The sequence below is a fragment of the Citrus sinensis genome, chromosome 5 (assembly GCF_022201045.2).
Source record: "Citrus sinensis cultivar Valencia sweet orange chromosome 5, DVS_A1.0, whole genome shotgun sequence".
Classification (NCBI taxonomy): domain Eukaryota; kingdom Viridiplantae; phylum Streptophyta; class Magnoliopsida; order Sapindales; family Rutaceae; genus Citrus; species Citrus sinensis.
The window spans coordinates 36189361-36207647 of record NC_068560.1 but is presented as its reverse complement, the minus strand read 5'-3'; the positions used below and the strand labels follow the sequence as shown (position 1 = coordinate 36207647).

Sequence of the window (18287 nt, the reverse complement as noted above, 5' to 3'; positions counted from 1 at the left end):
AATTCAGTACTAAAGAAAATTAAAGTTATGAACTTTTATTTATTTTATTTATTATTTTACTTTGAAATATTCATTTTTTTTAATTTATCTATAGTTATAATAACTTGTTGATAATTAATTTATTTTAAATTTATAATAATTTTAAGAAATAAATAAAAGCAGCCCAGGCCCGCAATAGACTCGACCATGAAAGTGGGTTTGGATCCGGGCTTGAAAAATGCGTAGAAGTGTGAGAGTTTTTATATTTAAACTGTTCTAGTATAACCCGAAGAGCAACAATAACAAGCCTTGTGTCATGTAAAATATCTGCCAAGTAGTTTTGTTGTCCTCAAAATAAATCTCGGTATTAATTGTGATAGTGTTCATATTTGTTCAATTTTGACTACACATGAACATGTGGTCCAAGAAAGATGTGATGTACCATGTAGAGAAGAAAAGTTTAGCTATTTTCGGAGTATAAACTTTCGCTTCTTGGGTTATTACCAATTATGTTAAGAGCAAAATATACACGCAATAAGAATTCAACAAAATAACAAAGAAACTCTTTATCTCTTTTCTAGAGTGGTGATATGTAAACCACTTGTACCAAACTCGTCCGAACTAATATATTTATCGCCTTGACCAGAGCTAATGAGCTGAAGCAATACGTAGAAAGTGCATGACAAGTTTAAAATCCAGCAGGCATAGAAATTTAATCCATACTAGTCTTGGACATGCGTGTGCTACCACAATCCTCCTTTTATTGCTGCGTTTCTTCTGTTTCGCAAACTCTCTCGTACTATTGATCCTTTTGTTAATCTATGATTGGCATTGCTGAGAATCTAATCTATTGCATTAATTGTTAACCGACAATTTATATTAAGTGTCTTGCCAGTTTTTTTTTTTAATCATTTTTTGGTTTAAAATAATGAGTTTTGATTGTTTGTTTTGTTTGGTGATTATCAGCAGCGATACGGCATTTTAGAGGTTCAATTTCGTCGGAACCTCTCGTTCCGCTTCTATTTACGAAATACAACCCGAAGTGAAAAGGCCCAATGAGTTTAATTTTAGCCCAAACTCCAAACCACCCATATTTTGCCAAGTGTTTTTAACTATTGGCACTCGTTTAAAATTCTTTTATAACTCTTCTTCTAAAAGTATCTCATTAAATATATACATAGATTATGCTAATTTTAATAACACTCATTTGATTCCAAAAGAAAAACCATGTAGTTTTACTTCGACCCAAAAAAAAACATCATGCTATATTTATTAAAGTTTGAAATAAAGAAATAAAAATAATGACTAACCATAAAAAATAAAGATTTCTAACTAAGTTGGCCCTTTTTTTTTTTTGTCCCAAATCTAAATAAGTATGAATTTTAGCTGACGTCTAAATCATTTTGAATACAAATGTAATAACATGTTTATTTTTTTTTTGTTTTTTAATATTCAAATATTAGTAGCATTTCATTTATTTTTATAAATAAAAAAATATCTTAAATATGATTATTTGACATTTATCTTGTTGTAAATCAAAATGAAAAAGGGGATTAAATTTTATATTTTAAGAAATAAAAATATTTAATAGAGATATTTTTAACATAATATTTGCCTTAGATTTTTTTTTATTCAGATAAAAGTTATAAAAGTTTTTTTATTAAGATGTAAATCAAATATAAATTACAAAACAATAAACAAGTATATTTAAAAAAGAAATCTAAAATTTTAAAAAAATCATATTTCATACATTTAATAAAAAAGCCCTAAGTAAAGGGTATTTTTCAAAATTATATGTTAATTGATAAAAATAATGATTATAATATGAGAGTTTAATTAAAATATATTATATTAGAAATATAACAAGGTTAAAATTATAAATTCTAAAGCGAGAGGTTTTATTAGAATTATAGAAGTTGCTAATACTTATATTCTTTTGTTAAATCTATAATATTTTCAATGTAGATCAACTTAAAAGTAACCTCATTCACATTATTTACGGTTGTTAGGTGTGTTGCTATAAATATATATATATATATATATATTTCAATGCAGTACTAAGTTAAGGTTTTACTGAACATTGAATAATTACACTGAATTAATTATTCAATGCACGGGGAAATTATTGAGCTCAGTCATAAATTCGTAACCCCATAAAAATACGGAAATAGTGAAAGAAAAACCGACGCTGGGAGCTGGCTACGATACAGATTCTGTAACATACAGACCAGGTTAGCCAGCCCCCGAAGGGTGCCATTTCCTCTCTTTATTTTCAATGCAGGGACACGTGGAGTGTATGGAGTGGGGGATGTATGTTACAGAATCTGTACTGTTAAAGATGTGGCCTGCGTAAGTAAGCCCCACGAATCATGGTCAATTAGTCAAACCGTCCACCGCCATAGAGGACTATTTTCTTAACGCATCAATGTGATTGTGATTGATGTGATTTATTCTGATTGAACCCTGAAGAGAGAAACGTTTCAAATCTGGGAATCAAAAGTGAAAATGCTTGTTTTCAAAGTTAACCCATTTGTAGAATAAATACCTCTGTAAATGCAAGAAGTAACTTATAACTAGGGAACACAAATTGTTGACCTCTATTTGTCTCTTGCTTTTTTCTTTTTCTTTTTTAAATGTAAAAAAACTTTGAATTTGGAGAGTAATTGCAATTGAACAACATTGTACTGTCTATGTCACTTATACTACCAAAAACAAAATGCTCTGTAGTCTTTCCCATTAATTAATTAATTAAAGGCATATTTGCCATTGCGCCACAAATAAACGATAGTAGAGAACAAATTGAGGGAAGAAGCTAAAGAGCTTGGGGGGGGGGGGGGGGGGGGGGCTCCCTCTTATTATAGTCAGCCTCACGAAGACCGTCAAAACCTGAAACAGATGCATACAGGGAAGAGAGAATCAGAATCTCGGACCCTGTGAGGCTGAGTGTATCTCTCTCTTGACTTGGGCTGATTCTTACCGTGGGCTGGACTGGAGCCGCTGCTTGGATGGTAAAGGCAATAACCTATTAGTGATAGACACGTGTGTTCCGCGTTGTCACATTTTCCAGAAACGAGTCTTGTCTGTCAGCAGTAGTCCAAGTTCTCGCCGTAGCTAGCACAGCGCCAGAGTCTGCGCCTACGTCTGTTCAGTTTCTTGGAGTAAGACAAGTGTGGGGTGAAGCAAGCTGCTCGATTCCCTCCCTCTCAGTACGAAGTTCCGTTGTGCAAGGCTACAGTATTTTTATGTGTAAATCAAATAGGATGAATACTATTTGAGAACGTTTTCTTAGTTGCCAATATAAATAATGTATGAATACTATTGCAGAACGTTTTCTTCGTGGCAAATATAATAATAACACAACAAGGGGATGGATATACACGTCGTACATATGTAGAGGGGACAAAAGAGAGGAGCAAAATCAAAGGGAGGAGCAGAGATTACAGAACCGAAAAATCCGGTGACAGATGATGACAGAATCTTTGATATGCAGGGGCCAAGGAGTAGAGGAGTAGGGAAGCCATTGAGCCTCGTAACGCAGCAGGCAAACCCAATTATTGTTTCCCACGCTGCCCGACAACAATCATGCTGTCGGTTCTCTTCAATCCTAATTTCATTTCACGCACTCTCTCTCTCTCTCTCTCCCACCTCCGACGGTTGAGTTGAGCCAGCTCTAGAAGAAAAGGCTGAATCTGATGACCAGTCCTCTACTTAATCTCCTCCATCCCCAGCTAATATAGCCTTTTAACTTTCATCTTAGTTGTCAGTCAAATTACATACATACTGATTCGTATGTATGCAAACTAAAGACTCTGCTTAAGGACTCGTTGTTGAAGCAACTAGCAATTGGCTTCTCCAACCGGTTAGATTTGTACATTTACACGAGAGAAATTTTAAAATACTAATACGGAGTGTATAAATACATTTGATATATCTATTATTTTTATTATAATTTTTAATAAATATTCACGTATCATAATATTATTTATTTATTATACGACACAGTTAATTACCTGTTAAACAAAACGGGGCCACATCACCAAAACAATTAATTATAATTTTTTGGAAAAAAAACAAGCCGCCTAGCCACGCAGCCGAGCCAATACAAAACGTCGTACAGAAACCCTTCTTCACCGCGAGGATTGTTGTGAGTTGTTGTTGGCGTGGCCCCATTTTATCTCTTATATAGTGAGTTACTTATGTATGTCTTCACTCATACGCTATAGCTATAGCTCTGCTAAGCTATTGAGACTGAAAAAGCTTTTCACTCTCATTCACACCACTTTCTTCCAAAATTAAACATTAATTATTTATACGCTCGTTTGTTCACAAACACCCCGCAAAATGCCATCGGAATCAACTGACCGGAAACTAGCTCGAGCCCATAACCCCATAAGCACATACCCACCCCCAAAGGTAACCGAGTCACTGCCGTGCCCAAGGTGCGAATCAACGAGCACCAAATTCTGCTACTACAACAACTACAACCTCTCTCAGCCTCGTCACTTCTGCAAGTCGTGCCGCCGCTACTGGACTCAAGGTGGGACTCTCCGCAACATCCCCGTTGGTGGTGGCACTCGCAAGAACTCCAAGCGCACCCGCATTAGCTCTTCATCTTCTTCTGGCGCTGTTGTTGCCACCGCCAATTCTTCATCTTGTTCCTCAGCTGTTACCCATGATCGTGTGGCCGAACCCGCTAACCCTGTTTCGGTTTTGCCTTGTGGTAACCCTGAAATGGGCTTAATTACGATGACTGATGTGAACCTGAACGATAGTGTCGGCGTCCCCGGTAGTGGAAGCTTTACTACTATGTTGAATATGCAAATTCAAGGCCAGAATTTTCTTGGACTTGGTGGGTTTCACAATCATGGGTATGGTATCGGGTCGGGTCTTGAAGAATTGGAGCTTGGTTTTGGTACTGCACGGAGTTGGGATATCCCTGGAACCGGTTACGCTTGCACTGGCGGTGGGAGTGGTGCTGCTACTTCTGGATGCAACACGTGGCAGATGATGAACGGCGATGATCAAGGTGGTAATGACGTTGGTGAAGATTGCTTTGGTTGGTCTGGTCTTGCTATTTCCACGCCAGCTGGGAAGGACTTGAAGTAAGAAAAGTTCAAGTAAAAAAAAAAAAAATGGGGTGTTTGCTTGCTTTATCAAATTTCAATGGGATGAAAGGAGAAGCCTTTTTGTCTTTTTAATTTCTTTGGATTTTGGTCCAGCGGTTATTGGTGGTGTTATCATGATTGTGGTCGTAGGATCCAGTGCTTGGTAGGTACAGATAATTTATAGGATCATCATATAACAAACATTCGAAGAAAGAAATTCAGTACTTGGATTGCAATAGTCACAGTTGTTGTGTCTCTGTTTTAGGGTTTGTTTGTTCGTGCATGTTTGGTTTTGTAAATCCTTCGCATCAGTGGAAGAACAAATTAGACTAAAAGGGGAGTTTTTTTGCATCAATCTTGATTTTTCGAGTGGATTGCTGTTTAGATGGCATGCATTATGGGCTAACCTGAACAGTTCTCCATTTTATTGTTATCTTTAGGACAAAAGAAAAAAAAAAGTTTTTGAGATTAGGTAATTTTTAATTCGGTAGAAGAATCTGGTCTGGTGAATGCGTATGAATTCAAAATTCCAGTTTTCTAAGAATGTCAGCGGGAGCAGAGACTCGATGATCCACCAAGTGTGCAAGTGCAGCCAACTTGTTAACCTGGATTTTTTGGCTGGCTATGCTGTCTTCAGTATGGGCAGGCAGATGGAGCCAAATATCCAAACCTGCTTTCTGCAAAAATAAAATTAATTAATGAACAGTTACTTTCTTAGTTGCTCTTTGACTCTGATGAGTAAGCGCATGGAATTGCTGAATTGTGCGCCTCCTAGCTCACCGACCTCAATGTTCTTAAAGCTCTGATGGTCAATTTTATTATTATTATTATTATTTTCTGGTGGTACGATTTTTTCTCTTTTTTGGAGAAAGTGGGATGATTTTTTCTGAATATAAATATATTCTTTAATTTAGACCTAAAATTATGGGGTTATTTTTAGGGATTTCTTCTGAAGTTTGGTGTATTAATAATTTGATAAAAATATTCATATAGTTACAACGATTTCCCTTAATATTAATATAAAAATACGTAAGCGTTAGTATAAAAGGGTAAACAAGTAAAAATAAACTTAAAATTTAAACAAAATCAAAATTCAAGCAAAATATACTTCAATGTCCGTGAAATGGAGACTTAAACACACCATTACCCAGTCCAAAGTCATTATCTAGTAGATGAAAGAAAATGATTTTTTCACAAAGTGTACTTCTCCTCGTAAACACAGCTTACACTTGAACAAAACCCACCATCAGTTTCATCCATGGAGAAGAAGCGTCTGCAACTCACAAATAATTTCTGAAACCATTGATTTACTTTCATCTACTGCACAAGATGACGTCGTGCGGTGGTCCAGAGCTTCCGAGAAGTGAGTATTGCCGTCATCTAGCGTTTATCGTGACTGGAATTAGATCGCAAGAAGAGGTCAGTCTTCGAAAACACAGCTTGCATGCTTGAATCAGTGGCTTACAAGATATTGTTGTTATTTTATTGATTAAAAATAACAATGGGTCTGTTTTAATTAATGAAAGTCTGTTTTAATTAATGAAAATGGTGCTGGATGTTGCTTCTCTCTGGGGTTGTTAGTGTTGAGTTGAAAAAAGCTATTGGGTAATGACTGATAAGAGCAATTTTCTAATGATTTACGAGCTGTGTAAGTACTAGATGTAGTTCATCAAAGATGGGTTTCAGTTTGCTTATAATGTGATAATCTTTTAGAGAACCCACAATGGTTTATGTGATTGTTCAGTTTGGGGTCATGACACTAATTGAGTTGTGTGTTAGTTTCGGTTTGTGCATGCCTTTGGTGTTCTTTTGCCTTATTGTTGTAATACCTTCAATAATTTGGTGGTGTTGTTTTTTTTTTTTTTTTTGAGAAGGTAATTTTGTATTTGCTAAATAATGTGATTGTAATCACATGTAACTTAAGTATATTGTTCTACACACAATTTTTGCTCCCATGTGATATATTCTCTGTGTTTTTGTCTAAGGCTTTTGTTTGTTATTCAAACTAGAAAATAGTGGATGCAAGACTATGAATTTGGCATGTGATAAACTTTGAAATTGCCCTTTTTCTAGATTAAAAAATATCGACTTGCCATTTTCCTTGTTTGATTCTAATTTTCAAAGAAGTGTGCCGAAAATCTTAAGTTCGATTACATGTTGTTTATTGTATTTCTTATTTCAAAGTCTGTAATCTATCTGCGTGCATCATTTCAGAAGAAAAATAAGCAGCTGCAGCAAGTCCATTAGTTTAGGTGTTCCGAGTATGACAGAGATGATGCTTTAGATCCAGGTTTGAGGCACCAACAAAACTCGAAGATATCAATTATAAAGTGGGATTTTCAGGACTTGAAATCCAATTTAATATTTACTTGATCTAGGTTTAAATATGGATGGAGCAAAGATTGGTATCATAAGAGTTTTGTGGTCGGTGCCAACGCCTGTACTATCAAGTTTACAATATAAAATCATTTCTTTTAATAGCTCTGCTCTTGTGGCATGTATTAGTTATGAAGTAGTTTGTAAGAAAAAAAATCACAATAATAATATTCCTGCAGGATGCAGGTATGCTGCCACACATTATTTCAATTTTTTTATTATTATGCAATGTCAATTTTTTTATTAAGCAATTTCATTTTTTTTATCCAATGGATATTTTCATCTTCTTAAGTAATTTGTGATTTTGGCACGAATTACCCATCAGTTCATCAGTGAATAAAGAAATATTCTGGCAGGAATGGTATTTTTGGATTTTCAATAGTCAACTAACAGTCCACTTAACAGAATACAAATGTCAGGGGAGGTCTTTGTAATTATGTGAATACTTTTTATCAGACTATTAATACACCAAACCTCAGGGAGGTCCCTAAAAATAACCCTAAAATTTTGCACACCCATGACCCAACATATAATCTGTGACCTACGACTAATGAGGCTATTTTCGGATGTTGCACAAAAGGTGGGATTAGACTAATTTGAAGGATAAAAAAATTAGTCCAATTTAGAGTTATATTTGGCTGTCATGATTAATAAATTAATCTAAGTTTTAGTCCAACATTTATAAGATTATTAATATCTATTTTCACAGGGGTTTAGATAGGATTAGATATTCTATAGTCTAAATTTGCTATTAATATCAAAAGTTTATTCAATAATTTATTTTAGCTAGTATATAATATATTAAACATAAAAATTTATTGGATTACTTAATTACAATAATATTGTAATCTAAATATTAAATTTAACAAATAGTAATATGATTTAAAAAATAATATATTATTTAAATAATTATTTTAATTTTATTAAATTAAATTTAATATAGTCTTATTCAATATTATACCAAACAAAAGACAATACTAGATAATCTAATATAATTTAATTTAATCTAATGGGAAAAAATATTTTTCATCCATAGAGTTTCATGCAATAGCATATTTCATCCTTATTTTTCAAATAATAGCCTAAAATATCTCTCCGTTAACTCACCATTAGTGTAAAACCGTTAACTAGTAATTCATTGAGGGAAAAATAGGATTTTTCATTAAAGTAATACTAACTATATTAAAAAAAATTACACAATTAAATAATACTACAAAATATGCAAAATTCATTAACTTTTTCGTAAATGAAATCAACGATGATATAATTTGATATACATATTGAATAATTGCCAGAAGGAACAAACTGTAATTAAAAACTCAAAAACACCACCAATTTTTATGTGCTTGCATGTGCTGAATATCTATTTATCTTCAACTCAACCAACCCATTTTACAGTGCAATTAGAGAGTATACTTATATGAATAAAAAAATTATGATATTTTAGTACTAATATTTAGGGTTTTTAGGACTTTCAGGCCGCCAAAATAGAAAGAAATGAAAAATGAATTTCTTGAAATATAAGTTTTTCATCTTTTTCGATATTTCCTGTTTAGTTGGATTAGATAAAATCATTTTTAGTTATATGTTAACTTTTGTTTTCTCTTTAATGGAAAATCCTTTTTTACCCTTAATGAATTACTAACAAACAATATTCAATTAACGGTGAGTTAACGGAAGGATGTTTTTGGTTATTATTTAAAAAATAAGGATGAAATAGATTATTGTATGAAACTTTAGAGTTGAGAAGAACTTTTTCCCTAATCTAATCCCAAGGGTTAATCCAATCCAATCCGATCTTGTAGGTTGAATGAATAAGAAATAATATTGGAAGGCTGCCGGGCTCACCTTCATGTTTGGCCATTACCTAATTAGAGCAGTGATTTACGGTCCAAGTTGGTTCATGGGTCTGATAGTTGTGTGATACTGCCATACTGGAGTAGATATGAAAAACGTATTCATATAAAAAGTAACAAAATGGATGTCCAAGAAAAATAATTATTAAAAAAATTGATAGCCACAGACGCAGTCAACATTTTTTTTATTTGTTTAGTAGTGAACGATGCTCAATAAAAAATAGTTGTTAATAGCTTCTTCTTTGTTCTTTCTCCGATCGGACAGATAAATTTTGTTTCTTTCATTTGTTTACTAAGAGGCGTGGTAAAGTTGGAATAATCAAGACTGCTGTCACATTCACAGGGCGAAAAAGATTTTATTGTATCGTGGGTCGCACAATATGATGCTCTACATTAACAGGATTTCACCTTCTTATCCAATTAAATTGAAACCATGTCCATGTGCCGGCATGAGATGTCGTCCTCAAACGGAAACACCTGTTTCGGTGCCACTGGAGTGGCAATGAAATGGGTAATTATTGATGGTCCGTGATGTTTTAACCCCATGGACAAATGAGGAACATTATCATTTGGTCGGTGGTTGTTTCTAACCTATTGATGCTGAGAGTCAATTAAACCTTGAATCATTGCAATAGAACCCTTTAGATGATGACCACCCGAACTATCCCATTTTCTCCGAACACAGAATTTGTTTTTCAAATGTAATCACTGCAGCAACGGCATTCATGATTCATGTTTCCATTTTGATTATATTTGCCTGCTCTGTAGAATGTGACAGTGACAAGCGACAATGAAGCCTTACAAAATCCGCATGCCTAACAAAAAATTCGCTACCTAACTTTTGATGGCTTGCTTCATTGAGCTTATCTTTTCGAATGATGACAGAGCTAAAACCTGCGCGCAGTGCAGTTCCATGGTGGAAAGCAGCAATCATCTGAAAGCAACTGCAAACCGCTAATGGCAAAGCTAATCAATTAACGTAGACTAAGATTTACTTTAAAAAAAAAATGTTGTTAGCTGGATTTGGGCCTATTCTTTATAAAGTGCGCTCTCAATATCTTCAGAATCTTCAGACCATACGTTCCGTATTTCTTTTCACTACTTTAAATCAAAGTGATTCGGAGAAGAAAATCGGACAATAAAACTTACATGAAACGGGTGCTGCCTGCACCATAAGTAACATGTGCATACATGGAAGTTTAAAATTGTACGAAACAACAACAAATACGAAATGAATCTCCATTGATTTTACAGAGTTTCGACATTCCCTTTAGCTAGTACTACTGACTGTTTGTCAACTGGGCTTGAAGAATTTCAACTTAAGTCCACTGTTCACTATACTCCAAATACCGCCAATGGAGAAGGCCAGGCTAAAGGCGACTCCCAACCAACCCAGGATCCAATTGAAATACCAGTTGAAGCTGTATTTCGTAGGCTTTTTTATTAGCACCCACATGAAGCATGGATAAGCAAAAGTGACCGGAAGAGTGAGTCCTCCCAAGAGACCGGCAAGGCTGGAGAGGAAAGGGAGTGCCACGCCTATGAAGAATGAGACAAATCCATAGAAAACCCGGAAACCAGATCGAACCCAGATTGAGCACGGTCGGTTGGTGCGGCTGGTGTAGCTTGCTTCAAAGCTGTCGAAAACAGGCATCGAGTATATTTGAAAGCTACTTAAACAGTTGAATACAACAAGGAGAAAAGTCACTGCGAGAAGTCCTCTCGATATATCGTGGCTGTGAAATTGAAACAATGCACGGAGCATCCCTCCCGAAGGCATCTAAAATCAAGAAAACAAAAAAAAAAAGATTAAGAATGAACTGAATGATAAACAGGCGAGGGCGATCAACTACATCATTCACGATATCTACATAAAATCCATTATTATATTACAGCATTTTGATATTAGAAAAGTAGCATCTCATTATAGGTGTCAATTCACAATAATTTTGGAGTAGTACATAATTTAAAAGAAATATCTGGAGAGAGAGATATGATATATTTTCGGATAAATTCTACCAACCTAACCATAAAAATTTTTATTTGAAAGTAGCAACCAGCAAGATAAAATGTATTGCTCTTCTATTTGATAACTCGGGGGCTTCTTTGCAATTGAGACTTTCTACATTTCTCAACATATGCAAGAACGTCAAGTAATTCTTTCTTCTTTCCTATTGTGAACTTGTTATGTGCCTTGGCATTAAGTGTACTTACAAGATTTCCATAAGCCCAAAAACCTCCAATGGCAACTGGGAACAAGCACATGGCAATGAATAAATAGGCAACTTTGGCTCCTCTCCACATGGGCACGTGAGCAGGATGCTTAAAGGTTGATGGCATTGTAGCCTGAAAAAAGGCAAATAAGTTCCTTAGAAAACAAAATTAACTACCTTTGAATGTAACATGTTTTGCTAAGTGGTTCAAAAATCATAAAGTGCAAATATACCTGAATTTCCATAGCTAAATTGTGCCCTCTAAACGCAAAAGCAATAATCCCAAGTGCATTCATGACAGAGAAGACCGTAGCTGCAGGGGATGCAGATGAAAGTGGTTCGTAAGAGATGTTAGGTGGCCTTGGTTGGCTAACAGAGAGCACCCACACCATGGTGGAGTAAGTGACGGCTGTTATAGCTCCTATCAGTGACAGCCCTGCAATTGAGTTGAGGTTTGGAAGCTGAGAGAGAACAATGCACAAAGAAGTGAACACCAGATACCACTCAACCGTTGTTAGAGGATTTGAGGTACAAAGAGGCCCACAAACAATCTGAAAGAACATTTTCATCGTCTCCCCTCCCAGGAGAATCAAAGTTGTCGCAGTTCCTGCAGATAAATAAACTGTTGGGAAGAGAGCAAGCCAGACGCCAAGTCTTTCCCCTGCAAAGGTAGCAAACACAACATTCAACTCATTATTTTCCGGTAAATTTCATGCAAAGAACAAAAATTTAATACCTCAATGCTAAGTCATCATTTTTATCTTCCACAGTGAAATGATACTAACATGGTTGTATTAAAAGATTATACAAGCAGCTTGCTGAAAGAAAAATGTAAATTACTAGATTCATAAGAAAAGCATAGCACAACCACATTCATCTTTTGTGTATCATTTATTTAATTATTTGAATTTTTTTTTTCTTTTTCTTCTGGGGGGAAGCATCGGAACCGATTCTCCAAAAAATAGATGTATTAGAATTTGAGCTTAAGCATGTGTTCTCACCAAATGCGGCTTGTGCAAGCTCCACATATCTGTTGTATCTCTTTCCTGGAACAGCTTCATGCAGCTGAACCAAAATCCACAAAGTGTAGAGTTGCCAACAATAGGCTATTGTTAAGGAAAGTATTCCCCAACTCCTGCAAAAACCATCACCAATGGCAAACCATTTCAAACAAATAATATCATCTCTTCCCTTCAGCACAACAATAGTTGTTTCTTCTCTTGGTTGGAAATAATTATTATAGAGGTGAATAGTCTCAAACGCAAATGAACAACCTAGGATACCATTTCCGAATGCATAAAGTTCAATCATAATGCTTAATTCCCCACATAAATTGCAAGCAAATTGGTCCTGGTTGAATTTCGGTTGCAAAAGACGTAAATATTCAAATTTCATATGATCGAAAAGCCTGAAATCATCTTTCCTTAAAAATACCTCTGCAGTCAAATTTAGTATTACCATACATGCTAAAAGCCTAATGGGCCAAAAACATAGGAATTTGGCAGGACCGAAAAGTTACAATGGAAGGATTTGAATTAAAAACGTACATCACTCCTTTTAAGCAAATTCATTTGGTGAATAATGTTATTAAATAAAAAAAATAGAAGTCAAGGAAGAAAAGATGTGCCAACTGCCAAAGGTGCCCTGTTAAAGGCAACAATGTTTGATTTGTCTGCATGCTTTGTGAAATTTTGATTCGCTGGATGCTCTGAAATCATGAGAAGTCGATATCATTCATGAGTAATAATGAGATTAATTTAAAATGGGGCCCCCGGGCGTGATCCTCTAAAAAGAAAACAAAATCACCTATGCCCCAGTACTGGACTGGAAAAATGTCTATAATAATCGAGCAAACTTCTGTTACGAAAAGATAAAGTATTGAAGTGACTTCCCTCAAGGATGCTTCTTTCTTTTTAATCATACTATAATTAAATTTTAAATAGAAAAGATTCAAGTAGAGCCGGACGCTGCTAACTTTATATGATGATTAGCAGGTAAAGGCAGAGGCATCGGAAGAAAGACAGAGAATATCGAGGTATGTACAGTCGTAGTATTACCGCAGACTTGGGAAAATTATATAAATTGTGACAAAAACATTCGTCCTTTGCCAAATCGAACTCGTAACAGTAGAAACATTTAAAATGAACAGGAAGTAAATAGGATTTAAAAAAGAAAAAGAAAAAAAGAAGTACATAGGATATAACTACGGCTGAAGTTCATAAATTTAAAGCTGAAAATACTTAAATTTGATAAATTGGGGAAAAAAAAAATCAAACTAAGCAAACCTACGAGACATAAATGCATATTCAGTGATGCTGTCTACTTCAGTCAGACGACCTGTGCCGTATTCTAAAATGGGAGCATGGCTCTATAATTACTGCTACAAGCAAACCAATTTGTTTTAAGAAACAAAAGGAAAAAGCTTAAAATAAAAAAAAGGCAGAGAAAATTAAAGAAACTGGAGGCAACACATACCAGCCGAGAAAAGCAAAGGCCACAGGCAAAAGCAGCGCTTGAAACCCAACACCAGCATTCAAGTTATGAAACGCAGCGTAGTGTGCATTCCCATTACGTGATTCAGTAATGGGGAGCCAAGCGTCTTGAGGATTGAGCTTGGTTAAGTGACCCACCTCCTCCAAATAACCCTTCATGTTTACCAATACCCTCTTCATTGGCGTCCCTATAGGACTCAAAAACCTCGGTGATATAAACGAAGTCGGAGTCCATGCCGTTGAAGATTTCGCCTCCTTTGATGCTGGCCTTGGCGACCTTTGACCTGACGGCGTTAGTACCTCCGGTGTTGACGCACGTGGCGTCGCTGGAATGGATATCAGCTCCGTCTCTGGCCTCTCCTCCATAGTATTAATATTGCTCATCAGTTCTTTTTCACTTGGTGTGCGCGTCACTTCTTTGGCTTGCGAATGGTGGTAAGTGCGATAAGAAATAATGGAGGGGTTTGGTTTTCTTTTTCTTCGTCGCTTTTTCTATTTTATTATATGGCTGGCTGGTCTCAGTCTGCAGTCACTGAGAAAACTGAACGATGTCGATGTGAAATGGTGGGTGGCAGGAGACATTAAAGTTTGAACCTCTTTGATCGTGACCGTCCGGTAGCGGCCCAAAGTGGGTGTTTTGGACGATGGTGATGATGTGAAAATCTATGCCGAAGTCAGAAATGAGGTTTGACTAGTTTCATTTCGATTGACTTTCTTTGCTCATGTAAGATTTACATAATAGAGAGAGGTTTATATACCGGTAAGTGAGAACTGAGAAGGTAGGCTTGTGTGCGTGACGAGCCGGTCATTATGATGTGGGCTTTAACGTGAAGTGGTGGGTCAAAGAGTCACAATCAATCAAAGATAGCGTTCGATGAATAATCATGTCAAATGGGTCCTACGTCTGGCTCCTGAATTCCCGTAGTGGGCCTAAACCCTGACGGAGGGTGGGAAACCCTCACGCACGCGAAAACAGGCGCGTATCGGGTAAAATTGCTTTCGCCGGTGGTTTTTCGGGCAAAATTACTTTTTTCCAAATTGCCAGTTCAGCTTCAACACCACGGGGCGCGTGAAAATGTAATCGTGCACGCTACGAAAGATCGCCTGGAAATGGTCCCACGGTCATCGATTCGTGTTTGGCGGTAACTTTTGAGAAAGTTAAGTGGTGATACAGAGAGAGGGGCAAACGCAAGTTGTCAGATCTTACCAACTTCACCACGTGCCAACTTCTCGCGTGGCCTGCCTGCCTGCCTTTTTGAACGAGCCCTTTATTTACAGTGATAACCCTGCGGTAACAACCTGTAGGGTAAAAAGTTTCATCGCCCCAAAATCCATAGTGATGGCAGCGGCAATTCTGAGCCCTCGATTGCTGGCACGCCTTCGAAGTTTCTACTCGATTATAATTAGAGGACAGCATGCATACTGTTCACATCATGTTGTTTTATGCACAAGCAACTGAGCGTGCTGCGTCCATAACTTGAATATGACCATACTAATCGAATTAGTTGTCTAAGCACATTTATGGGATAATTTAATAATTATAAAGAAACTAATGGAAGGAAATGGACCACACAGAAACGTTTGCCCGCCGAAAGTGAAATTGACGCTAATATAACTACGATCTCTTCTCAAATTTTTATACCTCTGTGTCTTTCTGGAATTGGGACTTCCTTTTCCTATGATTTATGCCTCTATAATTAATAAACATCACAATTTGTTTTATATGCAACATACACACCACCATCGGGATTAAGTGTGGATGGTGGACTTAAAAATATTTTCTTTTACTATAGTTAATCAAAACAGAGTGGTGCTATTCCACTTTGCTCTATTACTATCATTGGTTTCCTTTTAAATGGCTGTGTAGCCAATAGCTAGCAAATGAAGTCATGCGCTCAGATGGCCCAAAATCCCCCAGCCCCAATCCAATGGGCTTCAACGTGCGGAGGTTCTTTTTTAAGAGACAACGTGATACATATAATAACTATTAATTAAATTAAGGTCCTTTTATTTTACTTTATTTTTTTTTTTAAAAAAAATGAATAAACAAATAAACAAACTATACTTATCCGCTTCAAAACACGTTTTTTTTTTTTTTGATGTATTATCTAAGCCAGAACTTTATTTTTAAGGTAAAAAAAGAGATTATTTTCATTAAAATTCATACTTGGCATCTTTATTCTTAAATGTGCGAAAATAAGGGAACATACAAGGTTTCATGGTCCTTCAGCTACAAGGACAATTGGACTATGACTATGTCAGGCAAAGTTCAACCTTCCGGGTGATTTTATTTTAGGTTTATAGAGTGGGCTTCATGTCGTATTACATGTGTGTGTGTATAATCTGGTCGTAACCAAAATCGAACCTTAGTGTTCAAAAGCCCAATACGTTCGAGTCCCTGATCCATTGTTAAACTTATTCTCCAGTACTTGTTGGGCCTAACTTGCGCCCTCGCAGTGCCAGCAAATTTTAATTCATTATTGCTTAAATTTCTCGCTTCCTCAGTTGTGCAAAGTTCCAATCCTAATCACAGTGGTATCAAAAGAGAAGGACAAACGTACGCTGTACGCACACAATATCTTTCACTTTAATAGAAGTTGATTAGGGCTTAGGATAACGAGATCCAGTAAAGTTTATTAATAAAATTATTGCCTTGCATTTTGGGCCAGACACCATGTTTGTGGAGAAGAAACGGAGTGGGACTATTGGCACCCTTCTAAATATCTTTTAACACTCTTTTTTTTAATTAACTCCATTAAAATATTTTTAAAAAAATTATAAAATTCTTTTAACACCTCCATCAATGACAAAAATATCCTTAAGTAAAACTTATTGTGTAAATCTCATTTTCTAATTTTTATTATTAAACCTCATTTCAACAACCGGGTCTCTTCCATTTAAAAATAATAATAATGAGTTTTCATTTTCCCTACGGTAGCTATCGGTGGTAAATTTCTCATCTAAAAATTAGAGAAAAATAACCTTTTTAATTTCTAAAATAGAAAAATTATTTGACTTTTGAATGGAGTTTAATTAGAAATTGTCCTAATATGTAATTTTAATAAAGATTAAAATTGTAAAATAATTAAAGGGGTTTTAAGAGGTATTTAGAGGGGTGCCAATACTCCCACTCTTTCATTCAATATTGACGTGGGTAAGAATATTTGCATTCTAAAATCTACTCAGAATATTTTTCTTTTTTACGCTATCCATTCATATCATAATTTTTACTCTTCACCCTCTTTCAAATGCCATAAATATCCTCTATTAAAACTATTCCATTAAATATGTATTTTCTTTGTACACCCATAAAAAATATTTGCCAAACTTAAGTTATATTATGTTGGTCAATGATTCCCAAACTTGTCGTCACGATTCAAGATTTGTGATGAAACTCTTTTGGTTGAGATTGGATCATGGGCTATATACATGTACATATTCCATTAAATGTGTAAGCATGTCTGAAAATATTCTATGTGCCGTATCACACATGCATGATTAATTATAGGGATGGCAAAAATCCCCACGGGGACAGGGACCCTTAGGGATTTTCCCTATTCAAGGAGGGTATGTGAATGATTTTATATCCAATTTCTTATTCGGAGAAGAGACAGGAATAATTTTTTACTCAATTACATATTCGGGTAAGGGACGGGAATGAGATGGAATCTTTGTCCCCTCCCCATTTCCCCATTTTCTCATATTAATTTTTAATTTTATTTTTATTTTTTAGAATTCTTAATAAATGAATAATAAAATTTAAATTATATTAAATATTGTATAAATAAAAAATATCAAAATATTTATACAAATCTACTAAAAAAATTTCGAGCCTACTTAACTAGTTGTAGTCATGAATTACTATTTGACTAGACTTTATTGTAAATGCCTTGGCCCAAAACTGTTTTAAATTATGAGTCATATTGCTTATATTATTTTTATTGTTTTAGATTTGAAACATGATATTATCTTTCAATTTGTCACATTCCTTGAGGAAGAACATGAGGTGTAAGAGTAAATGCTTTCATTAAAAATATTAATTTCAATATCTATACCCATTTCATTTATTTCATTATTGATATAAAAGTTTTTTTTTTTATTATAAGATCATGAAGATTGACGAATGTAATTATTCTGATGATTTGTATTTTGTAGTGTGATTTTTGTAATGGATTAATGTTAGTGTAGGGTATATTGTCAAACCTTACTTTGGTTTAAATTTTTAATTTAATATGATTAAATTAAATTCATAATTTAACTTTAAAA

General features: G+C 35.1%; 2 protein-coding genes across 2 annotated transcripts; one reads left to right on the top strand and one right to left on the bottom strand.

Annotated features, from left to right (window-relative positions):
- The first annotated feature begins 4062 nt into the window (after positions 1-4062).
- On the top strand, positions 4063-5439 carry LOC107176359 (dof zinc finger protein DOF1.6). The gene has a single exon (XM_015528772.3). It carries the CDS (start codon positions 4321-4323, stop codon positions 5083-5085), a length of 765 nt encoding a protein of 254 aa, XP_015384258.2. The 5' UTR covers positions 4063-4320; the 3' UTR covers positions 5086-5439.
- Positions 5440-10447: 5008 nt separating this feature from the next.
- Positions 10448-14769, bottom strand: LOC102630428 (lysine histidine transporter-like 8). Its single transcript, XM_006473332.4, has 5 exons — positions 14005-14769; positions 12531-12664; positions 11763-12190; positions 11531-11662; positions 10448-11096 (listed from the first exon to the last, which is right to left on the bottom strand). The coding sequence occupies exons 1-5, from the start codon at positions 14403-14405 to the stop codon at positions 10611-10613; spliced, it is 1581 nt and encodes a 526-aa protein (XP_006473395.2). The 5' UTR covers positions 14406-14769; the 3' UTR covers positions 10448-10610.
- Positions 14770-18287: the final 3518 nt, after the last annotated feature.